General features: G+C 47.0%; 1 protein-coding gene across 1 annotated transcript in view; it reads right to left on the bottom strand.

Moving 5' to 3' along the window:
• The window catches only part of ZCCHC24 (zinc finger, CCHC domain containing 24), a 78933-nt gene that overhangs the window by 42560 nt on the left and 8653 nt on the right, over positions 1–27720 (bottom strand). The window contains exon 2 of the mRNA XM_006887469.1: positions 18869–19069. Coding sequence (XP_006887531.1) covers positions 18869–19069 — 201 coding nt within the window. The remainder of the gene's footprint in view (positions 1–18868; positions 19070–27720) is intronic.

The following is a 27720-nucleotide window of genomic DNA, read 5'->3' as shown; positions in this document are numbered from 1 at the left end:
GCATTAGGAATCAGCTGGGCTTTGGAGTCAGGGCCTTTGAGTTCACAGCCTAGTCATGCCTTTGCCTTCCTGGGGATCCTGGGCAAGTTCCTTGATGTCTCATAGGACATTGTGGATGTGCTTTACCAACGATGTGGTATAAGAGCACTGTGCCTTGTATACAGAAGGTGTCCACTTACTACTCCCTGGTTTCCTGTCTTTCCCCATTCCCATTGAGCCTTGGCCATCCCTTCCCTTTTTATCAAATACAACGCAGGACTGCATTTAAGCTGCGTAAACCTGGGCCATCATTAATCCCTCTGCCTCAGCTCCCTCCACTGTACGCAATGTGGATAATGGTGCCAGTCGAGAAGATGAATGATGTGAAGAGTAGATGAACCCATATGGGTCAAGTCCACAGAGTTAGCTGGGATCAGTGAGCGCTATCTGTCCAGGTGTCATTAGGTTTCCCGAGTCAGTTCCAGTTCACAGCAGTATCATGTACAACAGAGCAAAGCGCTGCCTCCTCCCAGGCCGTACTCACAGTCCCCGATCCTTGGGCCCTTGTGGCCCCTCCAGCCCAATGAAGCTCTTTTGCTTTCTTCTTCACCAGCAAGATATCCTTGCCCAGCACTGACCCTGCCTGACAACATGCTCACAGGACATGAGATAGAAGTTTGCCAACCCTGCTCCGAAGGTGCGCTCTGCCTACACTTCTTCTAAAACAGACATGCTCATTCTCCATGACACACATCATATTCTTGGCTAACATCATAATTCAAATGCATTGATCCTCCTTTGATCTTCCATATTCACTGCCCAGCTTTCTCACGCATATGTTGTTATTGTTCACTGCTGCTGATTAGGAACCAACTTATAACTGACTCTCCAGTGAGTTCAGAGTCTGTAAATCACATGGGAGGGGATTGCTCATCTTTTTCCTATGAAGCAGCTCGTGGATTCCAACCACTTGCCGTTGGGTTGGCAACACAACTGCTTACCCACTAGGCCATCAGAGCTCACTCCATGCATATGAGGCAACTGAAAATACTTCATATGAAGCGCAGGTCAGGCCCACCTTAGTTTTCAAGGTAGCATCTTTGCTTTTTAATGTTTAAATAGGTCTTTTGCACTCAATGTATTGACATTTGATTTCTTGACTTCTGTTTCATAGGTGTTAATTGTGGAGTCAAGTAAAGTTAAAGCATTGACAAATTCAGTATCTTCTTGGTTGACCATGATGCTGTTTATTGGTCCAGTTGTGAGGACGTTTGTCTCCTTTATGCTGAGTTATAATCCATGCTGGAGAGTATCAACCTTTATCAAAGAGCTTCAGGTCCTTTCTCCTTCAGCAAGCAAGACTGTCTTCTGAGTATTGTTAAGGGGTTTTCCTCCAATCCTGACTTTGTCTTTCTACAGTGCAGCATCATAAACTATTTCCTCAACAGACAGACCGAAGCTGGGCCCGTTGTGACTGGGTACCAGTTGCATGGCAGACTGGACACAGTAGTGCAAACATCAGCAGGGCTCACGTGGCTGAGGACTCCCACATGTTAGGCACCTTGCCAAGAAACTCCTCGCACCCGCTGCTTTCATGGAGATGAACTCAAACTGTCATTACTGTCTAGTCAGAACCAACTCTAGGCTGAGCCTCCATTGGGTTTCTGAAGCTACAGTCTTATGGGAGGAGAATGCACATCTTTCTTTCACAGATAAAGAGAATATAAAATTCTAAGCTGCTGTGTGCTAGGAGACACAGAGGTGGAAGTGATTGAGTGATGGATGCTGGGATGCCCAGCTCTCAACTCCATGCTCCCTGACAGGAGCTTGGGATCCTTGCCCTCCTCCTCACCTCTTGGGGATGACCCAAATCTGTCAGTTGAGAGACATGTGACCCCTGTGCCAAGCTAGAGATCTAATCAAATGCAAAGTTGTGAGAAATGATAGTGGCACACTTTCCACCACTGCCTGCTTTCTGCCTGGGCCTGAGCACAGAGACACAGCGTCCCAGTGAATGGACCTTCTGCACAGGAGCAGCAAGAAGTATGATCCTCACCAGCTGCGGGACCCTGGATAAAGCACCCAGCAGCTTGGTGCAGACAGTGTTCAGGTGATGGAGGGGCTCCAAGGGGCTGCAAGCAGGGATGTAATTGCTCCTGGCCCCAGCACACCTCAACAACCTTGTTCCCTATACCTGCTGCCTGATTTCTCTTTGCACTGTTCCATCATATGGGTCAGAACTGACTTGACAGAGGAGAGGGAACATCCAGAGTCCCCAGAAAGTTAGGCCTGTGGTGTCAAGTACTCTAAGGCACCGGCTGGGCTCCAGACACCTCTAGCTGGGCCAACTCCCAATCCAGATAAACCCACAGGGTATAGAAGGAACCAGTATAGGCACGTCCCAGGTAGAAAGGGCAGGAGTTGGTGGGCAGAGGGCCAAGGGCCTCATGCATCTACCTCCAGGCCCACAGGCCAGCTCACACCAGTCCAGAAGCCAGTCGCCCTCCTTGCTCATTCCTCATGAACATCTGAGGCAAACATTTGGTGAGCATGTGCTGCAGCAGGGCTTGCGCTTGGAGGCTTACTGGCTGTGGAGCAGGCGGTACCCGTTCATAGTTTCCAAAGTGGGTTAGAGTGGAGGTCTTCTCTGGATCTCACAGACCCTGCAAGATGAGCTCATGACATCCTACTTTACAAGGACAATGGAGTCTGGATGAAAGACAAGAACTTCTGACCCCAAAGCAGCAGACACAGCTCCCCCCACCCCCACACCCAGAAAGACCTTCAGGAGGGAAGGAAGCCGACTGCACCGAGACGGGCCCCAGTCCAGGCAGGGCTCATGGAAACCCAAGGCGTGCAGTCACAGAAGGTACTTTCTGGGAAAAGGACCTTTGGGCTGGGGCTTGGAAGGGAGGAAAAGAGGGATAAAACAAGGGTAAAGGCACAGCCTGAGTAAAAGCCAGGATGTGAACACGTTCGAAACTCAAAAAGGGCCATGCTAAAGGCAGGCCCAGCCCAGCCCACAGAAAAGGACTAGTCTCTCTCCCAGGGGTGTGCAGCCTGGATGAGTAGCCAGCAAAGGCCTGAGAACCTGGTCCTTGAGGGATGGGGAGAAGCTGCTCATGAAAATCTGGGTTCTGAGGGGGAAGTCCTATGGACCTGGACAGGGTTGGGAAGGCTCCCCAACTGTGCTCAAGTGGAGCTTGGAAAGGTGGGAGGAAGGTGCTGTGGGCTCAGATCGGGGCGGGAGGGGGCTGCCTGAGAAAGATGCAGAGGCTGGGAAACCCCAGGAGTCTTTGTGTGGGGTGTGGAGTAAGGTGACCCACTGTGGGTGTCAGGGAAAGAGGAGACGAGAGCTTGGTGCCTGATGCACCCTCCGCATCTTCTCTCTAACCCCTTGCCAAGCCTGTGAGGATGTGAGGAGCCCGAGGTCGGGGTGGGGTGGGATGAGGTGGTGGGGTGGGGCTCAGTGACTGAAAAAGTAACAGTAAAAGAGCTGTCCCAAAAGCCTTAGAGACACCAAGTACCACATCAGCAGCTTTGCCCACAAACACCCTAAATGTAGGTGGTATAGGTGCCCAGAGAAGGTGGGCAACAGCTACTGTCACCCAGCTGGGAGACGGCAGCAGGGCCGTCAGCGCACCTCACCTCTCCTATTCCTCCCTATGAACACTGAGGACAACGGGGCTGGGAACGACCAGCCAGCCCTCCCACTGCCCTGCAGTGCCAGTCCTCTGAGAGGGATGCCAAGCACAGGATAGGCGCAGACAATGGGCCTAAGTAGAGCAGGACGCAACAGGTGTAAAGAAATGAGAGGACGAGGCCTTCTACCTTTCCAGTATTTGGACGGGGAGTCCCTTCAAGCCTGCAGAACAGGACGAGAACAGCCAGCTGGGGGAGGTGAGCCTTATCTGTGAATCCAGGCTTCAGGGACAGGCCTGGCCCCACACTTCCACAACATGCTTGTCCAGAGCCCAGGGTCAGAGTTGAGAAGGTGACCAATCACAGCATGATTCCCTGAGGCTCCACTGATCAAAGGGGCACGAGGGGGCTCCAAATCACCATCTGTGATGCTTTTAAAAGGAGAACTGGCTGCTGGGGATGTGAAACCAGCCCTCCTGGGCTCTTTCCCGGCCAGCACCAGGCAGCAGGAAGGATATAAGAGCTGCTGTCCTCTGAGTCCCACATCCCGCCACACCCTTCCCACAGCTGTACCCACTTTCCTCTGCCACGGCCTGTGCTTGGTGGGTCCATCCCTCTACCTTGGTCCAGTCAATCAGGCCCACCCCACACTTCCTAGAGCACCCACGTGGGGCAGTGCAGAGCCCCTACGACCTGTCCTTGACTTCTCACCCCTCAGCCCCACCTGGGTGATCCAGAATCAACAGAGAACATAGATTCACCCCACCAGCTCTCTGCAGTCTATCCCATGGGCAGCCCCCTGATGACAGGAGGATTTTCCCGGTAGCACATTCTGAGAGTCCTACAATTGCTTCACATCAGTTTGAAGCACCTGAGCTGAGGTGGAGGCTGGCAATAATACAAGGAGGCAGTGGTGGCTTGAGGGCAGAGTTCTTCCACTTGTTACTGGAAGGCCAGCGTGACACCGGTCAATGACCCTCGTGGCAGCCCCTCCCACTGTGTGCTGCTGCTGGGTCTCAGCGAAGCGTCCCCAGCTACTAAGAGGCCACATGAGGGGGGGACCCAGGCCTCAGCTTTAACCATCTTGCAAAGGGGACAAAGCCACGAGGCCAGACATTGGATTGGGGGTGCATAACCCCTGTCAACACCAATGCCAAAGCCACCACCATCACACAGCAGGCCCAACACATCCCCACCAACACCCATGCAAGTTCACATTCTCTGAGTGCTCACGACATTCCAGGTCCCATGCCAAGGGCCAGGACAGCACCTCAGGGTGCTTAGCTAGAAGGCAGGCCCCAGACTCCAGCAGAACTTGAGCAGCATTACCTGCAGCGTGGACCCCTGGCTGCAAACACTCTGCCGCGCGGTAGCCCCGTCTCTCCTCAGTGGAGCCATAGGAAGAGGCTTTTTGTCTTTTCTTGCTGCTTTCCTCTTTCCTGTGCATTGTCTCTCCCCTCCTCCAGTCTCTATCTCTTCCTTCTCTCTCTCTTTCTCCCACCCTTTGCCTTTTTGCCCCTACTTACTTTCATAGCATGAAGGCCTAGGCCTGGCTTGGGGAGGAAACCTCGGTGTCTCCATCAGCACAGTGAAGGGGCTGGCCAAGTTTCTTCACCTACACCCTCATATGTGAGCAGGACATGTGTGAGGTTCCCCTCGTGTAAGAAAAGGGTCAGGTCCCCACTGATTCCCACACACCGACCTTCAACCCCTCTGTTGCCTGGCTCCAGGGCTCTGAGGCTCCAGAGGAGAAGCCTGAGGGTCAGGAGACTGTGTTTCTAGGTCCTGGATCAGGATTCTGTATGAGAATAACCCTGCACACCCCCATTTCTCTCTGCCGGTCCTCACCCCCAGCCCTGGTCACTCTGCAGCAAAGTCAGAACTGGAATATGATTGGACACCACAGGCAGGAGGTCAGACATGGGCTGGGGCCTCCCCGGGCACCCCACAGGTCCCAGAACCAGTATGCTCAGGCCTGGGGAGGGTGAGGTTTGGGATCCAGGGCTGCAGAGCCTGGAGAGGAGGGCCCTGCCCGAGCCAGCCTGCTCTCCTCTGGCTCCTGCTCCTCCCCCACCAACGCCCTGGAACTATTTACATCCTGGCTCTATGGTTTCAGCTGTTCTAGGAATCGATTCTCTCCTGGATCTATTTTTCTTCTTCTTTTGCAATCTCCAAGAAACCCGAGCGGCCAGATGGGTGGGGGTGACGATTGTTTTCTGTCTGACATCTGGATTTCATCAGCAGCCCTGGGCGTGCTGACTCAGGAATGGCAGCTCCGCTGGCTCAGGCCCTCCCTGGCCCTTTAGGATGCAGTCCTCAGCTGGACACAGGAGGCACAGGTGGCAACAGCCCTCAGAATTCCGTCAAAGATTAACTGGCCCCCTAAGAATATCTAGGGGGTGAAAGGAGGGTGAGGGTTTAGGAAATCTCAGCTTCCAGCTCAGTATCTGACAGGAGGCCACCAGCGAGAACATGATTGGACCCGACTTCCATGAAAGGTGGACAGTGCTGAGGGAAGGACTGGATTCTGTGTGTACTGTACCCACAGGCACCTCAATCTCCATTCCTACAGAGCAGCCTGTCAGGCGTTCCTCTGAGGTGCTGCAGGGTGGACACGAACCTCCAACCTCTCAGTCAGCAACAAAATGTATAATCATTTGCGTCACCCAAGAGCTCCCATAGCCTAGTGGATAAGGAGTTGTCCTGCCAACCCAACACAGGAGGTTTGAACCCACCAGCTGCTCTGAGGAAGAAAGATAAGCAATCTCCTCCTGTGCAATTTATAGCCTCTGAAAATCAGCTGGAGGGTCAGCTTGGAGCTGTTTCTGACTCGACGGTAAGGAGTTTTGTCGACTTTGATTACCTAAAGAAGCTTGCACCCATCTGAGCTTAAGAGGAAAGGTAGTGTGTGGAGTCTTAACGTCCTTTCCCCAAGGCCTGTGGTGGCTGCCTGGTCTAAACCAGATCCTAGATATCCTTCAGGACTATATTTTAAGTTCCGTGGCTTTTTCTTCCATGGGGGGGGGGAGAATCACTGTTGTTAAATGCCATTGAGTTGACTAGGACTCACAGCCATCCTATGAACAATGGCTCTGAACTGTCCCCTGTCCTGAGCCACCCTCTCTGTCTCTGACACACCTGACCCCATTGACACCATCACTGTATTGATCCATATCACTCAGGGTTTTCCTCTCCTGCACTGACCCTCTACTTTTCCAAGCATGATGTCCTTTTCTAAGGATTGACTCCTTCTGCAACATGCCCAACACATGTGAGGCAGAGCTTCAAAATCCATTCTCCAAGGAGCAACCTGGTAGTACCCTCTCCAGGACAGACCTGTTCTCGCGGCAGTCTATGGTATGTTCAATTCTCTTCTCCAGCACCACAACTCAAAGGCCTCAATTTTCCTTCTGTTATCCTTATTCACTGTCCATCTCTAAGCTGCACAGCAAGCAATTGAGAAGACCTTGGCCTGGATCAGGTGCACCTTAGTATCTAGAATGACATCTTTTTAATTTATTGTTGCACATTTTCTTCCACCCCCTTTACCCTAGCACATCCTCAGTGTACCCTTGTTCCAGTTTGTTGTCGTCACGCATACAATGCCTAACCATATATTCCTTTTGGACAGTTCTTCCCCTCATTTGTTCTAATGCAGTGCTCATTATGTACTCTTTTCCCATTCTCTCACCAACACCCCCACCACGTCTGTCCTATTTTAAAACAGTGGTGTTATGCAATATTTGTCCTTTTTGACTGATATCATTGCTCTTCAGCACTCCGGAGAGGTCGTTGACAGTAGCTTTTCCCCAATACAATGAATCTTTTGATTTCCTGACTGCTGGCTGGTGGCAAGGATGTTGATTGTGGATCTGAACAAGATGGAATCATCAACTTCAGAAATTATATTTCATGACTTTGTTGATGTAAATATAAAGGCAATCCATGCAAAATTCATTATTATATATAAATTACTATTGTATTGACATTTTCATCTGGTTTTATAGTAATTTAAAGAATTAAAAACATTTCAGGGGTCGCTGTTTTCCAGCCCTCAGCCCCATGTCACCACTCCTGATGATGCCTCCCCCACACCTCTGACTTTCTTCGCAGCATGTTTTACTATCTGACATCTCTTATTTTTGTACTGATATTTGATTCTTGTCTGACTCCAACAACTATAATGCAAGGTCCAAGGGAGCAGGAGCCTTTCCTGTTCTGTTGGTGGTGGCATTCTCAAATGCCCGCTCTGTGCTCAGCACACACTTTTTGTGAGGGGATGGGACTTCTGTGATGCACAGCATTTCATTGGCTGGCTTACTGGAAGTGGATTGGCAGGACCTTCTGCCTACTCTGCCTCAGTCTGGAAGCCCCACTGAAGCCTGTTCAGCACCACAGCGACCATCAAGCCACAACTGACAGATGGAAAACAGCTACACATGAGGTGTACTGCACGAGAATCCAGCAGGCCTCCTACAGGACGAGGAGGATGTATCACTGACCCACCACGGCCCTCGGGCACGTAGCAACCCCCTGCCATTGAATGGGGTCCCACACATGGTGACCCTCCACCGGGTTCACAAGATTCTAAGTCTTCACGGGAAGAGGCTGCTTGTCTTTCCTCAACAGAGGAACTAGTGGATTCAAACCTGAACTTTCAGTGAGCAGCCCAACACCTTACACACTACACTACCAGGGCTCCGTATGGTACACAGTTGTTGTTGTTGTTAGGTGCCATTAAACCAAGTACAACTAGCAACCCTATGAACAACAGATGTAAACCCTGTCCTGTCCTGTGCCACCCTCATCGTCTCTGGCACACTTGAGCCTGTTGCTGTAGTCACTGTGTCAATCCATACTGTTGAGGATCTTTCTCTTTTGTTTACCCTCCACCTTTCTAAGTATGATGTCGGTTTCCATGTTGCCTCTCTTAGCAACATGCCCAAAGTTTCTGAGATGAAGCTTTATCATCTTTGCCTCCATGGAGCACTCTAGCTGCACTTTCTCGAAGACATATTTTTTTCATTCTTTTAGTAGTCTACGGACTATTCAGTATTCTTCTCCAACATCACAACTCAAAGCCATCAATTCTTCTGTCATCCTTATTCATTGTCTAGCTCTCAGATGCATACCAAGTGATGGAAAAGACCATAAGACCATAGTCTGACTCAGACACACCTTAGTCCTCAAACTGATATCATTACTCCTCAGCAATTTGGAGAGGTCCCTGACAGAAAACTTGACCAGGGCAATACTCTCTTAATTTCCTGCCTGCTAGATGTTGATGTGCATCCAAGTAAGATGAAATGTGATAACTCCCATTTCCCCTCTATCCATCGTGATGTTGTTTATGGGTCCAGTGGTGAGGATTTTTGTTTTCTTAATGTTGAGATGCAAACCATATTGAAGACTGGAGTTTTTGATCTTTTGCAACAAGCATTCTGAATGAACTACCAAAGGAAAGCCAACATTTTCAGACAGGTGTACATGAGTCCCTGAAGCAGTGCTCATGTGCCCAGGCACCCACCTCAGAGATCTAGTAGCCTGCCTTGGCACCCTCCCCCTCAGAATCATCACACATCATGAATGGGCCTTAATCATCATCTCTGCAATGAGTTCCCTCACTCCCAGCCGTGGGTTGGTCCTTACTCCGGTGTTGTCATCTCCTAACCATGATCTGAGGCTGGCTTCCTCTGCAAGCCTGCTCCCTCCAGCCCAGCCTCCAACCTATCACCGCCAAAATCTTTCAAAATGCCAATCCAAGCATGTCACCTAAAACCCCTGAGTGGCTTCTCCCTGCCCTCCAAATAGAGTCCAAGCCTGCAGCATCTGGCACATGAGCTCTCCACCATCTGTCCCTGGGTATATCTCCCCCCTCCCAGAGTGCCAGCCTCAGCCAAGACCCATGGTTCCCGGAAAGCAGACTCCATCATTTACATCATTGCTAGGAAGCATTCCTGCTCCCAGTCCAGCCTCATCTCCGAGGCCACCCAGGAGGCCCCAGTCAGGACTGGTCACACACAAACTTCAGCCAACGACATTTCTGTCCACCCCACAGACAATAGGGGCAGAGACTTCCTGTCTCTGAACTTGGCAAATCAGCCTCTGGCATGCCAGTGGGCACTTAGGAAGGATCCTGAGTCTAGTTGTTTCCTGAACAGACTATGTATCCTGGACACATGTGACATGAGCAAAGTCTCACGAAAAAGGCAGACACCAGTGAAAGCAAGTATAGCTGACTGAGATCAAGATGTTGCCAGCTGGGTCCTTGCAATCCTGCACCATTTTGCACAGATGCCAATGCTGAGATGTCCCAGTCACCTTCAGGCCCACCTAACAGATACTACTGGGCCTCCCCTGAAGTCTGCTGCAGCCACTAGAGCTGGCAGCTCCAGCCACCCTTGGCCTTCCTGTCTGCGCTCGGGCAGCAGACACTCAATAGTAGGTCTGTGCTGAAATGTACAAGGCACATCTACTTGCTAGACCAGGATCAGTATAGACTCTGCACTTATTATTCTCGTCGCTCTTTATTTACAGCAACCTTGACTTTCTGAGAGTGCTGATGAAATCAAAAGGCACGGATTCTGAAATCAGGAAAACCTGAGCTCCAATTCAAGCTTCATTATTCACTAGTTGTATGACTATTGACTAACTGCAAGACACTTAACCTTTAGAGGCCTCTATTTTATCATCTAGAAACTAGGGATCATGATAATGCCCACCTTATAGCTAAAAAGATTAAAGGTGCAAACACATAGCACCAAGAAACTGTTGTCTGAACAGAACAAGTGAACAGTGTATGGTTTAAAATCAAGAAAGGTGTGTGTCAGGGTTGTATTCTGAGCAAATCACTCAAGGTGCTGGGCTATTTAAAGAAGAATATGGCATCATGACTGGAGGAAGCCTCATCTACAACCTCTGCATTATGTAGATGACAAAACCTCGCTTGCTAGAAATGAAGAAGACTTGAAATGCTTGCTGCAGAAAATCAAAGACTACATACATCCTTCAATATGGGTTACATCTCAACATCAAGAAAACAAAAGTCTTCACCACTGGGATAATAAGGAAGATCCTGATATATGGAAATATGAAGTTGTCAATGATTTCACTTTACTTTGATCAACAATCAATACTCACGGTAGTAGCAGTCAAGAAATCAAAAGATATGTTGCACTGGGCAAACCTGCTGTCAAAGACCTCTTAAAAGCACTAAAAAGAAAGGGTGTCAACTTAAAGACTAAAATGTACCTGACTTAAGTTGCGATATTTTAAATTTCTTTGTATGGATGTGAAAGCATAGGCATGCCTTGGGAAAAGTGCAGCCAGGATGCTCCTTGGAGGCAAGGATGGTGAAGCTTTGTCTCATATACTTTAGGCATGCTTTTTGGAGAGGCTATTCCTTGGAAGGAGGAGAATCACAAAAGAGAAGAATCCCCTCAATGAGATGGACACAGTGTCTGCAGCAACAGCTCAAGTGTGTTAGAGATGATGAGGATGGCACAGGATAGGATAGGCTTCAGACCTGTGGTTCACAGGGTTGTGATGAATTGCTCTCAATTTGACAAAACCTAACAATAATATATGAATGTGAAAGCTGAACAATGAATAAGGAATACTGAAGAACTGATACCTTTGAATTGTGCTTCTGGAAAACGGGTATGGAATATCTCAAAGACTGCCAAATGAATAAACAAATATATTTTGAAGGAAGGTTTACCAAAGTGCTTCTTAGAGGCAAGGCTGATGAAGCTTTGTTGCACATACTTTGGACAAGTTGTCAGTCTTTGGAAAAATACATCATGCTGGAAAAAATGGACATTAGAAGACTTTAAATACTCTTGGAACAAATAGCCAGAAAATCAAAAGACAAATTGGATTAGAAAAGTCTGATATCAGGGACCTCTGCAGAGTGCTGAAGTGCAAAGGTTTCAATCTAGAGACTAAGGTGCTCCTGATCCAGGCAATGATCTTCACAATAACTTGCAAAGCATCAGAGAACTAGACAATGAATAAGGATGACAAAAGAAGACTTGATGCCTTTGAGCTGTGTGCTGGAGAAGAGTACTGAGCACACTATGGACTGCCAAGAGAACAAACAGATCTGTCTTGGAGAGGGTGAAACCAGGGTATTCCTTGGAGGCAAGGATTTTGAAGCTCCATCTCATCTTCTTTGGGCATGTTTCCAGGAGGGACGAGTCCTTGGAGAGGTTATCATGCTAGGAAGGGTGGAGGAACAATGGAGAGGAAGACCCTGGATGAAAGGGATTGACACAGTGCCTGGGGCAGATGTGTCAGAGACAGTGAGATTGGTTGAAGATAGGAAAGGGATATATATATATAAAACCATACACTCATAGATAGATAATAAATCAGTCTTATGGTAATTGAAAAGAAAGGTACAGCACAGGAAAACTTATGGAGCATAGCAAAAGCCATGATCAGAGGAAATTCATAATTGTAAACGTATACATTAAAGATAAGAAAGACCTCAAATAAACAATTTCATTTTCTGCCTTAAGAAACAAACAAACAAAAAAGACGGAACAAACGGAACATAAAACAAGCAAGAAGAGACAAAGAACTACCAGAAATACAAGCTGAGTTTAGAAGAGGTCATGGTACTAGAGACATTATTGCCAATGTCAGTTGGATCTTGGCTGAAAACAGAGTACCAGAGATATCTCTATCAGTGTTTCATTGACTATGCAAAGACATTTGACTGTGTGGATCATAACAAATTTTGGCTAAGCTGGAGGAGAATGAGAACCCCAGAATATTTGATTGTGCTTATGCGAGACCTATACTTGATCCAGGAAACAGTACCCAGAACAGAGCAGGGAAATACTGTATGGTTCAAAATCAGGGAGTGCATCAGGGATGCATCCTCTCTCCACACCTTTTCAATCTGTATGCAGAACAAATCATCCAGGAGGAGGAGTGTGGCATCAGGACTGGAGGAAGACTCATCAACAACCTACATTATACTGATAACACAACCTTGCTTGCTGAAATTCAGGAAGAACTGAAGTGCTTGCTAGAGAAGATCAAGGACTGTAGTCTTCAATATGGATTGATGCTCAATATCAAGAAGACAAAGACTTTCATCACTGGGTCAATTGGCAGCATCATGATAGATGCAGAAGAAATTGATTTTCTCGCTTTTGGCTGATATTGGTATTAACAGTTCTTTGTATTAGCATCGGCATTATAATTTTGCTCACAATATTTTATTTCAAGATGGCTCTAGGGAAGAAATAAATAAATTAGGAACAAGAAAAACAATTGAAATCATCAATAAGACCAGGAGTTAAGTTTTCTTTTTTTTTAATTTTTTTTTATTTTTGTGTGCGTGTACCGTCAAATCAGATCTGACTGGTACAGGAGGAGATTGTCCCTCCTTCCCCGGCAGAGCATCTGGTGGATTCGAACCGTGCGCCTCTGGCATTGTAGTTGCAGTTCCTTGCCACTAGGCCACCAGAGCTCCCCTAGGAGTTAAGTTTTCAAAAAAGGTCAATAAAATTGACAAACCACTAGCAAAACTATCAAAGGAAAGAGAGAAAGGACCCAAATAATTTGAATAAGAATTGAAAAGGCAATTTAACAACAGAACCAACTGAAAGAAAAAGGTTAACAGTGGAATTATTATTAAAAACTATACTCAAACAAATATGAAAACCTAGAGGAAATGGACAAATACTTAGCACAATGTACATAAACTGACAGAGACTGAAATAGAATAGACCCATTACAAAAGAAGAAATTGAAAAGGTAATAAAACAACTTCCAACACCAACAACGAGCAAAAAAGCCCCGGACCAGATGCTTTTACATGTGAAGTTTGTTTTTGTTTTTTTAATTTTTTAAATTATTATTAATTTTAATGAAAATTTACAGACAAAAAAAACAAGCAAGAAGAAGGAAACAGCAAAACCTAGAACATAAATTAGTAGAGAATAGAAAAACTATAGGGAAAAAAAACTCCATGGGACCACAAGTTGATCTTTGAAAAGAGGAACTAAGTAGACAAACCTTCAGATTGACTTACCAAAAAGGACAGAAATCTCAGATTATTAGAATAAGACATGAAAGAGGGGACATTACTACTGACTTTATAGAAATGTAAAGTATTATAAAAGAATACTATCAATAATTATACACCCCCGGTAGTGCAATAAATTACATAATATGGCCTTTTTAGCCATAATCTTGCAGCTCCCATACTGTGCTTTGGTGGAACTAAGTAAACTAGGCACTTAGAACCCACGAAGGAGATTAGGAAACCTGATAACAATGCAAATAATGTGCAAGGAGCCCTGTGGGAGTTGTTAGTTGTTGTTGTTAAAAGCTGTGGAGTCAAACAAACATGAAGACATGTTCAAGATCCCTAGCTCTAAGAGAGATGCAAATTAAAACAACTATGAGATATCATCTCACCCCAGTAAGAAGAGCAAAACTTAACAACACAGTAAACAAAAATATGCTGGCGAGGTTGTGGAGAAACTGTTGGTGGGAGTGTAAAATGGCGCAACCACTATGGAAGGCAGTATGGCGCTTTCTCAAAAAGTTGCAAATAGAAATACCTTTTGACCGAGCAATTCTACTTCTGGGAATTTATCCTTAAGAAACGATAACTGCCACCCAAGCAGATATATGCACACCCATGTTTATTGTGGCTTTGTTCACAGTAGCAAAGAGCTGGAAACAACCCAAGTGCCCATCAACAAATGAATGGATTGAGGAGCTCTGGTATATTCACACAATGGAATACCATGCAGCACTGAACAACAAGAAACTAATGAACTATTATGTAAAATGGATGACCCTGGAGGACATTATGCTGAGTGAAACATCTCAGTCATAAAAGGACAAATATTGCATAGGGCTACTATTGTAAAACAGGACTGACATTGGGGTTGAGGAAAGACAGAGGAGAGGAGGAATGATGTATACTGCATTGCAACAGATGAGGGAGAGAACTACTTAAAAGGGATATATGATTGGCTATTATTGTCATGACAGGAGTCCAGAATGAGGGCTTCACAGGGCAGTAGACTTGAGGGGAGGGACTGCATAACAATGAAAGAGTTTGTCTTTTACTTATCAAGGAGAAAAATGAATTGGGGGAGGAGGGTTAGCAGAGAGAAAAGTGCAACAGTGAATGACTGGAAACCCTAAGTCTCTGTAAACTTTCATTAAAATTAATTTTTTAAAAAAGCTGTGGAGTCGACCATGGCCTTAGCAACTCTATGAACAATGTGTCTGAACCCTCCCCTATTCTGCCCTAGCCTCACCACTTTTGATACATGTCAATGTGCCAATCCATCTCATTAAGGGTCTTCCTCCCTTTCTCTAATCCTCTGTCTTTCCCAGCATGATGTCTCTTTTCCCAAGGAACAGTCCCTCTTGACAACATTTTCAAAGATGAAATCTCACCATCCTGACCTCTAAGGAGCATCTTGGTTGCACTTCCTACAAGACAGACTTGTTTGTTCTTTTGGAAGTCCATGAGATATTCAGTACTCTTCTCTAACACTACAACTCAAAGGCTCAATTTTTTTTGTCATCCTTATTCACTGTCTAATTTTCAGATGCATAGGAAACAGTTGAAAACACCCTAACTTGGATTAGGTTCACCTTAATCTTCAAACTGTTATTGTTGACATTGTTGGGGAGGTGGTTGGCAGCAGATTTTCCCAATGTAAGATGTCTTTTCATCTCTTGACTACTGTTACCACGTGTATTGACTGTATATCTAAGCGAAACAAAATAAATGACAAATTCAATATTTCCTTCACCTACCGTGTTGCCAGTGAAACCATGCAAATAAGGTATATGGAACTGATAATAGAGATATTGATCAGTATAGTCATCTTGTTAGGCTTAAAAAGAGAGCCAATTTCAGAGCTGGCTGGGGGACCTCATTCTCATGAAGAAAAAAAAAGTTAGGAGTACAACATGTCCTTTAGACCCAAGATTCCCATGCTGAGGATCTCCTAGATTCAGGAGAGAGATGGCTAGAAGTGGCAGCAGAGAAATGGTATCGGCAGAACCTGGAGACTAATGTGAGATGGTGTGGTCGGGTTCTCAGTCCACAGACAGAGGTGGTTACAATGGGCATGCTTACCCAGAGGAGAGAGAGAAAGCTTAATGCCTTTTGGCAAAAGACTTGCTGGTGGAGTGGGGTGCCTCTGGTGGAGCTAAGGAGCTTTGTAACACTTGCCCGAGTAGGGCAGAAGCCAGCTGGAGAGTGAATAAAGACCACAGAAGAATTTATGCCTTTAAATTGTGGTGTTAGAGAAGATTATCCCATGAACTGCAAAAAAGAGCAAAGGCTGAGGCTAAGGATGGTAAGAGACACCTGCCCGCAGGTATAACCAAGAAGTTGTCCAGGACAAAGTACTGTATTCTTACTCCTGCTGATCCTGAATTATAACCCATTAATTCCCTAATTAATCACGTAACTGTGAGTATGGTGTTTGAATTACACGTGATCACTCCAAAAGATTATCAAAACCTGCAGAGAAGTGGACAAGTGCTACGGGAGTGGCAGCTGCTGTCAGAATTGGTAAAAAGTCCAAAGATGGGGTATGTTTGATCTCCATTTCATAGGAATCAGCCATGATCTGACCATCTTGATTTTCTCCTGCTCCTAACATCAAAGAGATTTGATGCCACCACACCATTTTTACACCAAAAGATTAGATAACAAACTGGAGAAATTTCTAGAAAGATGCAAACTATGAAAATGGACTCAAGAGATACAGAAAATCAATAGCTCTATAAGAAAAGATTAAATTAATAATAAAAAAGTTACAAAGAAAAGCCCATGCCCAAATGGCTTCATATATCAATTCTACCAAACATTTAAATTAGATTTAATATCAACAGTTTACAAATTCTTCCAAAATAGGAGAGAATACTTCCCAATTCATTCTGAGTCCACTATTACTTTGATACAAAACCAAAGACATGGCAACTATTGGTCACTATATCTTATGAGTATAGACACAAAATTCCTCAACAAGATACTAGCAAGCGGAATTCAATGTCAAAATAATGATGTCATATGGGATTTATTCCAGGAGTATGAGGTTTGTTTAAGATCTGAAAAATCAATTAATGTAATATATGAGTATCATAAAAAAATAGATGTAGAGAAAGTGTCTGAAAAAATTCAAACCCCTTTTATGATAAAAACATTTTACAGACTTGGATTAGGAGGGAATTTCCCGTACCTAATAAAAGACATCTATGAAAACCCCACAGCTAACATCATACTAAAGATGAAAACTGGTGCTTTTGCCCAAACCAGGGACGATACAAGGATGCCCATTCTCATCACTTGTATTGAATGTTGTCCTGGAGTTTCTTATCCATGTAATTAAGAAAGCAAAGGAAACAACATTTAACCAAACTGGAAAAGATGAAGACTTATAATGATTTCTTTGCAGATGATGTGAAAATCTTAAGGAAACCCGCAAAGCTTCAGAATACAAAACCAATACATAAATTGTGCTTCTAAAGAAACACTTGCAACGAATATTCCAAAACTAAAGTTTAAAAAAACAATTATTTTACTTACAATTGCATCAGAAAGAGAGAAAAAAGAATAATAAATTTAACAAAAGAAGTTTAAAACTTAGATTTGGGTATTATCAAATGTTGTTGAAGATATTAAAAAATATATAACTCAATGGAAAGATGTCTCATATTCATGGACTAGAAGACTTAATATTAAGATGGAAATAACCCCATATTAATATATAGATGAATGTAGTTCTGGCTTCTTTGTAGAAATTGAGAAGTTGGTCCTAAAATACATATGAAACTTCAAGCAGCCCAGGATAGGAACCTTGGTTGGGGAGAGTCCAGAGGTGGCTGATCCTCCCTCAGCTGCCTGTCTGCCCTATTCCTATTCAGACAGTCTCTGAAGATGAGCCTTCACCCTCTCCTCTCCTCTCCTCTCCTCTCTTCTCCTCTCCTCTCCCTAAGCACGTATCCTTGTTCACTGTGTCTGCAGAGAGACAGGCAGGTCCTCCTCAGGGACTGTATCTAGAGAACAGCGATCAGTGGGCCAGCTCCCACTGCCCTGTGCTCTGGGTGGGCTTCTCTTGAACAGAGGTTGGGCAAAGTCCAGACCCCAGGTGCAAACATAATGCCTGGGGATCTCCCCAAATGTGGGTCTCGGGTAGGACCTGAGAGCCTGTCTTCCCAGCAAGCTCAGGCATTGCACCCTGGGCCATTCTCTAGGTAGTAAAGACCTAAGCCTAGCAGAGTCCCTTCTGAGAAGATAATTCAGGCAGGTGATGGATAAACAATGTCAGTCTCCCACGGGCCCTGGAAGGCCTCCATCACTGCTCAACCACTCTCTCAACTTCTAACATCTGAAGGGGAATAGTATAGCAATTTTACAGTTTCCAGGGTTCTATCTCCATTATATAGAGAAAATAAAATTAGTACACTACGAAATCCTTGGAAGGTATGAAAAACAAGAAGAAATCATTGAGGCCTCACTATTGTGTTAAAATGCTCATTACTCACTCTCCTTAGGATTCTGGCTAGGTCTGCCAGGGGGTTGAAGAGGGTCCCTGCATGAGAGACATGTGCTCCAGGGCCCTGTCCTTGTTAGGGGGTGGAGGGTGCAGAGTAAGATCCCGGGGCTGCCCATCACTCTTCACCTCCTGGCCTCCTTCCATGCCAGCCCAGTCAGAGGTCCTTGCCCAGACCACTTCTGGGGCACAAGGCTGAGGGCAGAGCACATTCCCTGGAACCCCACTGAGGAGGAAGCTGCTGCTACAGAGGAGTGAGTGGTAGGACCTGGGGGAGGGGGAACACATCTGGATTCCTGGCCACAAGCCCACATTCCTTCCCTGTGAGCATGAGAAGATGGGGCCTCAGGAAAGAGTAAGGAGACTGCTGCCCCCCCCAATCCTGCCTCTGGAACAAGACTCACCCTGGCAGGAAGACTGCTGAGGACTGAAGGCCCAAAATCTTGTTTTGGGGGCCATAACCCTCAGTCAGACCACTGGCTTGCCAGCATGCCCTCAGACTGGGCCTCTGCCCTGTCCATACCAGTCAGCCTTGCCCAGAAATACCAGAGGGATTATAAGGTGGAGACCACAAAGCCATGGGCCCACTCACTTGAGGAGCTCTGGGGGAGGGCACTCTGCCTGCCCTCTCCACAGAATCAGGTTCAAGGGTCATAAGTGAACCCAAGAGTGCTAGCCAGCTGGGGCTGCCTTACCTGTGGGCAGTCCTTGATGTAATGCCCTTTGTTGAAGCAGAGGTGGCACAGGTAGTTGGGTGGGGGCCGCTTGCTGGGTTTGCGGGCCTCAGAGGTGAGGGTCAGATCAGAGAAGTGCTCGGTGAGAGAGCTGAGGCCGTCAGCGATGTTGTTGAGGGAGCCGTAGGGCGAGGCACTCTTGTACACACCGCTGTTCAGTGCCTGGAGGGACAGACAGAGGCTGTGAGGGGGCTGGAGGCTGAGCATTCACACACACACACACACACACGACCTGTAGGTCCACACCCACCACCCACACGGGTCCAAATAAACACACACAATCTATTGAGGCTTCAATTGCCAATGGGCTCTGCCTCTGAGGACCTACATAAAAATCTCATCTCCAAGTCTGTACCCAAAGGCTATAGGGGTGGTAGCTAATCAGTGGAACAGAACCACAGTTACCCTCAGTGCTCCTTCACAGGAGGTTCCAATAAGGCCATGGGCTGGAAAGCATTTAACCTCATACTTCGTGATAAACACTTAATATAATTATCTTTAGTTCTTTGCGCATCGTCACAAGGGTGTTGTATGTGTACCGTTGAGGCAGAACTGACCCTTAGCTGACCCTCCAGCAGGTTTTCAGAGGCCGTAAATCCCAAAGGAGGAGACTGCCCATTTTTCACTCTAGGAGCAGCTGGAGGATTTGAACTTTTGGGGACTGCAGCACAGTTTCTTACCACTAGGCTACCATGAGGTAGAAAGGCTTAATACAAAGCAACCCAAACCTGGGGCTGTGCCACTTGATGATGGTGTGATGTTATGTGAGTCACTGGTCTCTGATCTGACTCAATTTCTCCTTCTCAGAAAAAGGAATGGTGCCTGCAGCACTGTTTCTATTCTTGCAGAGAAAATCTTGCACCCTCGTTCAGTCTAGACAACTTTCTGGGCACCTACTGAGGGACACAGACCACCCCTCCCTCCTCTCCTACCTCCAGATGACAGGAACCAAACGTCTCGCCTTGCCTCAAAGCAGACAAGACCCAGGCCTCCTCCTGGGGTACACAGCCTCTATTTATAGGAGGAGCCCAGCACACTGGAATCCGGGGGTGGGGGGGGGGTGGGGACGGAGAGGGCCTGTGGTGCGGCTGCAGGGGCCAAGGCTGGAAAGAGGCAGCTTCCTCTAGGGGTCATCCCCTAACCCAGCCCAGGGGTCCAAGAACTTTAGGAGTGAGCCACACATCTGGGGGGCTTTGGGTCTTCTAGCCTTATTCTGGAAATTCCCAAGCTGACATGGAATCAGGGCCCCTCCTCTCTAAAAAGAGACATGGTCTCAGAATCCCTTAAAAGAGATGATGGACAGATAGGAGTCCAGGCTATGTCCCCTCACTGTGGGAGGAAAAGTAGGGAAGGAGGCAGACTGTCCTGGGGCATCAGACATCCCCGAGGATAGAGCCTAAGCTACCCCAGCCTCTGTGCTGTGGGGTCCCTGGGTGGGGTCCGCCATTGTCTCCTACAGTCTGGCATGGCTGGCCTTCAGCATCAATGCTGTTACTGTCTTTGCACTCCAAACATCTGACTGTGTAACCCTGGGCCAGCCTTTTCCCTCTCTGAGCCTCTGTTCCCTCCTGTGTTCAGGGGGAGGTTTGCTCTAGAGCTTAGGATCTGAAAGGAAAGATAGACATTCTGTCCAGGTCCTAGAAAGATGCGGCTTGTGGTGCCTAGCAGATGGAACTCGGCAGTTCCCAAAGCCCATCTCTGCTGTCCCACTGTACAGCCCTTTTTATGGTGATGGTGTCCCTTTAGATACAGGGTCAGTGGAAGAGACCACATAAACCTACAGTCAGTCTCCAGTTCTAAGCTGAACCCAAGAGAAAGAGATCCATCCAAAGAGGGCCCTATCCTTGGTACAAGCCAATAATGGGGGTCTTTACAGGCCGGCAGAGGTTCAGATAGAGACCAGATCAGATCCTGACACTTCAGGAGAGTGTACCATGTTTCAGGTACTGGAAACGTCCTGCGTCCAAGTGGGTTCTCACCATAACCTTCTGCGCCATTATCTCAGGCTCTACACCAAAATCCTCAACTTGCTGCCTTTAATTCAATTCAGACTCTCATAACCCCCTCCAGTGGGCTGCCGAAGATTTGCAAATCTTAAGAAGAAACTCTGCATCTTTCTTCCTCAGATCCGCTGGTGGGTTCAAACCACTGGAGTCTTGACACCTTTTGTTTAGCAGAAGCAACATGTCACCAGAACTCCCACACAGATTCCATAAGTGTGTCCAAATTTGCACTAAATAACCAAATTTGCACTAAATTTTTAACACATTTTCTAGGCCCATCTCTGAGCCTGAGAATCTGCATTTGAAGTCTCCTCAGCAGGTCAGGTGCAGCCAGCCCAGGCCCAGGCAGACCTGGGAGCCCGCATTGCCCAGATCACCAAGCCTCCCCATACCGTGTTTTTAGGATCTTGCCAAAACAGACATTGCCCTGAAATTGGCCCAGTGGAGGGCAGTAGCCTTCCAGCCTCCCAGAGAAGTTCATGCAAACAAAACACTTGAGGCTCCAAATGGTGTGTGTGACTCATGATCATGGCTGGGAAATGCAATTTCACAAATAACAATGTTTCTCTATCTCCTTGTATTTTTTTTTTTTTTCATTCTGGATAAGCTTTAAGCAAGTCCACAGGATCAGGATGGTTTTGGCAGCAAATTGTCAGGAGGAAGGGGAAGTTTGGTGGGTGCCAGAAATGCACTAATTACGCCCCAGAAGCCTCTGCCCCCTTATGTGGCCACAGTCCCTGCCCACAGACAGGTCCTCCAGAGACTGCAGAGCCCTGCCTTTCCTGCAGCACCGAGTTATGAGGGGACAACTGTCCCCAGTACCACCAGTTCTAAGGACACATAGAAGGGAAGCCAGAGCCCCCCACCTCCAACACCCCAGACTGCTTCCTACAGCTGTTCTTACCCCAGTTCAACATTAAACACCACCTTAGAGCCAGAAGGTCACAGAGTGGTCAGCCGATGACTCTCTATTTTCTGTCACACACTGGGAAACTGAGGCACTGGATCATAGCCTGGGCAGGCAGCCAGGCCTGGGGGCCATAAAGCCTGATGGCTGGGCTCAGTGAAGGGTGGGTGTGGCTGCAAGCTGTTTCCTTCCCAAGGCGCAGAGGAGCTTCAGCCATGGAGGGGAAAGGTGAGCGAGCGAGACGGGGACTGCACAGGGCCTGGCCAGGCCTCAGAGCTCCTCCAGCCAGCTGTGCAGCTGGAGCCTGCCTCGCAGGCATCCCCTCGGGAAAACACAGGGAAGGAAGAGGGCAAACCAGATGATGCCCAAGCCATGCTTTCATGTGTAGACACCCAAGGGCACCTGGCATGCAGAAGGTGCTTAGGAACATTTGCAGCATCTGTGACAGCGCTTCCAGCTGTAGCTGGTGGGCAAGGCACACGGACAAGGCAAGGAGGCAGTCCTGGCTTGGCTCGAGCAGAGCCACTGACTGCTCCAGGCATCCCCAGGGGCACTGCCACATTTGCTTCCTTCAGCAAGGCACTTGCCATCACACCTCCCGAAACCCCTTCTCTGTGTCCACACAAACCTTCTTCAGGTTCGGGGTCTAGATTTGGTGCTTATGCAAACATGTGACCCTGGCTGTATTCCTTACCCTCTTCAAGGCTTCACCTTACTAGGGACCTTCTTGACTCCCATACTTCTAGCCAGGGATGGGGACCACAATGTGACCTTGCCTACAGTGGCCTGAGGTGTTCTGAAATCTCTGAGTCTCGCTGTGCAGGTGGCACCCCGTCCTCACCCCATAAGACTGAAAGTATCCAAAAACATAGATTCAGTAGCCTTCAGAACTCAGACTGTGCTGCTCCTGAAGTCCACTCTGCTGGATGCAGAAAATCACATGCAGGAAACAGCCCCAAGGCCTACCTGACAGATGTGGTAGCAATGCCTCCCCATCCTTGAAGGACTCGGGCTTGACCTCAGGTACCATCGACTAAGACAGAGGGTGTTCCCACCTGGGTGCTGTGATATGAGGGGTCCCTTCGATTCCTATGATGAGTGGGCAGCCCCTGGGCCATGTATAGACCTCTCCTCCTTCCACCTCGGGCCAATGACACAGCCAGCAAGAAGCGTGGGAGATCCTGGGGTCTGGAATGAGTGTCAAATGCATGCCCAAGGCTGAAACTTCTCCAGAGTTCTTGGCTTTCAGGAAAAAGATGGAAGAGTTCTAAATCGATGGAAGACACTAAAGCTCCTTCTCATCGTATGGCGTTATCTATTTTACTCCATCTGATCCCTTCCTGACTTCCCTCCACCTGCTAAGGACACTACAAAACCTCCAGCATGGATCTTGTTTTTGTTGCTGGGTGCCATCGAGTCAACTCATTCACAGCAACCCCACGTACAATAGCTTGAATCGTGCTCAATCCTGCACCAGCCTCCCAATCTTTGCCAGGTCTCAGCTGCTGTCATTCATCTAGTTGAGGGTCTTCCATTCCTTCACTCATCCTTTGCTTTTCCCAGTATGAGGTCCTTTTCCAAGGACTGGCTCCCCGGACAACATGCCCAAAGTATAAAAGACAAAATCTCACCCTTATTGCCTCCAAGGAGCACCCTGGCCATACTTTTTTTCCAAGATAGATTTTCTTTATCCTTTTGGCAGCCCATGGTATATTCAGTGCCTTTTGCTAACAGCAAAGTTCAAATGCACCAGTTCTTCCTTGGTTTTCCTTATTCATTGTCCAACTTACACATACATAATGAAACAATTTAAAACATCATATTTTGGGCCAGGCATACCTTAGTGGTTAAACTTACATCCATGCTCTTTAACATTTTAAAGAGGTTTCTGCAGATTTGTTCAATACAATAATAGTTCTTATGATTTCTTCACTGCTGCTACTGTGGGTGTTGATTATAGTAAAATGAAATAATTTGCAAGGTCAAGTAGGTATTATAAGTCTCAATCTATAAAGTTGGAAACTGAGGCTGAGAGGGGTTGAGTAATTTGCCCAAAGTAACACAGTCAGTGTGTTAGAATGAGATTCACTCCTAGGTCCATTGCTGTTGTTGTTGTTAGGTACCATGGAGTTAGCGCCTATGTACAACACAACAAAGCCAAGTTCGATCCTATGCCGTGCTCACAATCTCTGCTGTGCCCATGCCCATTGTCACAGCACCTGTGTCAATGTACTTCCTCGAGGGTCTTCCTCTTTTTCACTGATCCTCTATTTTTCCAAGCATGATGTCTTCCTCCAGAAACTGAGTCTTGTTGATAACATGCCCAAAGTATGTGAGACCAAAGCTCGTCATCCTTGCTTCTAAAGAGCATTCTGCACTTTCTCCAAAACAGATTTGGTGGCTCTTTTGGCAGTGTATACATAATTTTGGTGTATACATAATTTCCCCCCATTTTATCATCATTCACTGTCCAAGTTTCAAATGTATATGATGTGATTGAAAAGACTATGGCTTGGGTCATGCACACCTTAGTCTTCAAAGTGGCATCCTTGCTCTCAAACACTTAAAGAGGTTCTTGGCAGCAGGTTTGTCCAATGAAATGCATCATTGATTGTCAATCCAAGTAAACAGAAATATTTGACAACTTTAATCTTCTCTCCATTTATTATAATACTTTTTATTGATTTAATTGTGAGGATTTTTGTTTTATTCTCAGATGTAATCCATACTGAGGGCTATACCTTTAAAGCTTCATCAATAAATGCTTCAAGTCTTCCTTTTCTTCAAGTAAAGTTATGTCATCTGCATATTTCAGGTAGTTAATGAGCTTATTCTCCAATCCTGATGTTGTGCTTTTTATATAATCCAGCATATTACATTATTAATTCTCCCAGGTCAGTCAGCCTTTTATATGTTATAGTTCAGCCCCCACATAGCCTCTAAGGCTTAGTTTTCCTGCCACAATGGGGTTGTTGTTGTTGTTGTTGTTATGTGCCGTCGAGTCGCTTGCAACTCATAGTGACCCTATGTACAACAGCCCTAAACCCTACTCTATCCTGTGCCAATCTCACTGCCTCTGACACACCCATCCCGATTACCCCAGTCACTGAAACAATCCACCTCATAGAGGGTCTTCCCCTTCTGTGCCGTCCCTCCACCCTCCCAAGCATGATGTCCCTCTCCAAGGACCTCTCCCTCCTTATAACATGTCCAAAGTATGTGAGACGAAGCCCGAGAATCCTTGCCTCCAAGGAGCAGCCTGGTTTAACTCTCTCTAGGATGAATCTGTTTGCCACAATGGGGTACCATAGGAAAAAGCATAGATCATTCTTTTTGGCACAGAGCCCCTCAGCCTGGCAAAATGAGGTATCAGAGGTGGGGCAAAGGGGTTGGGGGTTTTGCTGAGGAATCTGAGATAAGGAGGCAGATATTCCTAGGGATAACTCCAGTCATCTCAAAGCAAACCATTCTTTTCCCCTCCAAGCTTTCCTGCCTAGGACAGTGAGAAGAGGCAGGTGGAGACAAAGGAGGTGTCAGAAGCTTTTGAGGGCATCACAGAGGAAGAAGAGATTGATGTGGGGAAGATGCAGAGGCAGCAGACAGAGATGAGGGGCAACACCTGCAGATGAAGGTCATGGCCACGGATGAGGCAATGGAGATGGTGGGAGCCCCAGGCCAGACGTTGTGAAGGGGTTACCTGGGTCGACCTGGCAGAAACAACGTGAAGTCCTATTCCCTCAGAGATGAGAGGGCTCTCTGACTTGAGTCCCTGGTGGAGGGTCTTTCTACCACTTTCTTATCCCAAAAAGCAATCTCTATAATCTCCATGGAGCTCTGGTGGCTTAGCAGTAAAGAGATGCATCGCCAGACCAAGGGTACAAAGTTCAAATCCAGAAAGATGGGCAGTCTCCTCCCGTGTGATTCACTACCTCTGAAAACTTGCTGGAGGGTCAGCTATGGGTGGGTTCCAATTCAGGAAGACAACAGTACCAATAATCTCCATTATTGTGACCCTGAGTGACACAAATGGTTATATTTCAGCTGCTAACTAAAAGTTTGATGGTTTGAATTCACTTAGAGGCATCTCAGGAGACAAGCCTGGTAATCTACTTGTGAAAAGTCCATCCATGAAAATCCTCTGACACACATAGTGTTTTCAGACTGCACACACACACACACACACACACACACACACACACACACACACACATTCCTCCCTCCTCCACGTACAGGTAAGAAACTACCCATCACACAGAGGGTGCCATCACTTCTCCCACTGCTAGATTCCTGCCCGCATACTCATTACACAAAGGCATGGGTGGTCCTCTCTGGGAGGGAGATGGAGACAATTACTGGGCAAAGCAAAGAGCTGAACAGCCGGAAATGGAGCCACCTGTGGTGTGAGGCCTGGCCCTGGGCCTGTCCAATGCCCAAAGTTACCCTGTGGCCTCGGGAAGGTGTAGGGCTGGTCCTAACAGGAGCATCACTCCTTTTCCTAGAGTCTCCGAGGCTGGCCACAAAGCAGAGGGGATCTCTGGCCTCCTCCTGTCCACTTAGCTCCTGCAGCTTCCTCCGGACCACCAGTAACTACACACGCGCTCCCGCTTTGCAGTTCTATGCCTCCTGGCCAAGGCGTGAGCACCTGGGAATTGGTACCTCTTGTTCACAGAATATTTCTGTTGGCTGAAACAGGAAGTACAAATCTGGGAATTCTGGAACTAGAAGGAGCCAGCCCAGGCTACCATTGCAACGTCTATAGCTGGTGACCTAGTGGCTGATGGCAGGAAGGTCCAGGATCTCCCTGAAATGCTCAGCTAAAGTGTGTTTGTGTGTACGTTGTGCATTCTACGGAGAAGAGCTCTCGCTGTCCTCAGGATGTCCAAGAACACCATAAATAAGAAAGATTAGCAACCAATAGCACATCTGTGCTTCCGTTCAGACACCACTCACCTCAGCACGTTCTAATTAATCAAGCAATCGCTAAATATCTCCATGGCAAGATAAAGTAAATAGCTAAGGGACTGAGGAAAGCATTCTTATAATCATAAGCATGGAGACTGTGATCATTTACTCACGCTCCATTCACCCAACTACCCAGCCAGCCAGAAAACACCACCTGGGGTGTAACTAAGCATCAGATGCTAAGAGGGCCAAGCAGAAGAAGGGACAATCTCCTCTTTCAGAGCACTGACAATTTAGCTATCAGGATAGACATGCACATGCAAATTATCAATAGGAGCAGCAGTCGTGACATGATTTTCATGTCATATAAGCGAAGGGTATGTTACATGTCTACCACAGGGGCACAGAAGTGAGACCACATTTGCGCCCACGGAAGTCTCAAAAGGATTTATGATCCAGCTGGGTCACAGAGAAGTAAGCTGGAATCTGTCAAGGACAGAGAATGATATTTTGAGTAGATGCAAGATCTAGTGTAAAAGCTTGGAGGAGTGGAGACTATTTGACATTTTTAGAAATGGCAAAACAGCGTGCTAGAGAAGACAGAGAATTAACACATGCATGAGTGTACAAGCGCGCACACACACACACACTCAAGCACCCTAAGATCTAGGCTAGAGAGCAGTTTTAGCTTGATTCACTGAGTCAGTCATTTTCCTCTTGAAGTGACTTAGTTTCCCCACCTGGAAAATGGGGATGCGAAGCACAGGCTGGTATGAGCAGCTCAGCATCTGCTTTTTCAAGCCAGGCTAGCCCTGGACTCATGCCCCACAGAAACCACAGTAGGCTTTTAAGGGGTGGCTGGGGTAGAGACCTGGGGGAGGGGAGCGGGCACAAATCTATAGCTGTGGCAAAGTCTACCATTCACTGAAGGATTTGGAATCAGACCAAAATTTCAGAGGTCTGAGACTTGATAGAATGCCCCAGTTACTGTTTTCCTTCCC

Source organism: Elephantulus edwardii, unplaced genomic scaffold (assembly GCF_000299155.1).
Source record: "Elephantulus edwardii isolate Elephantulus edwardi_28Jun2011 unplaced genomic scaffold, EleEdw1.0 scaffold00058, whole genome shotgun sequence".
NCBI classification, from domain to species: domain Eukaryota; kingdom Metazoa; phylum Chordata; class Mammalia; order Macroscelidea; family Macroscelididae; genus Elephantulus; species Elephantulus edwardii.
Note: the sequence above shows the minus strand (reverse complement) of the source record. Positions and strands in the feature narration are given on the sequence as shown.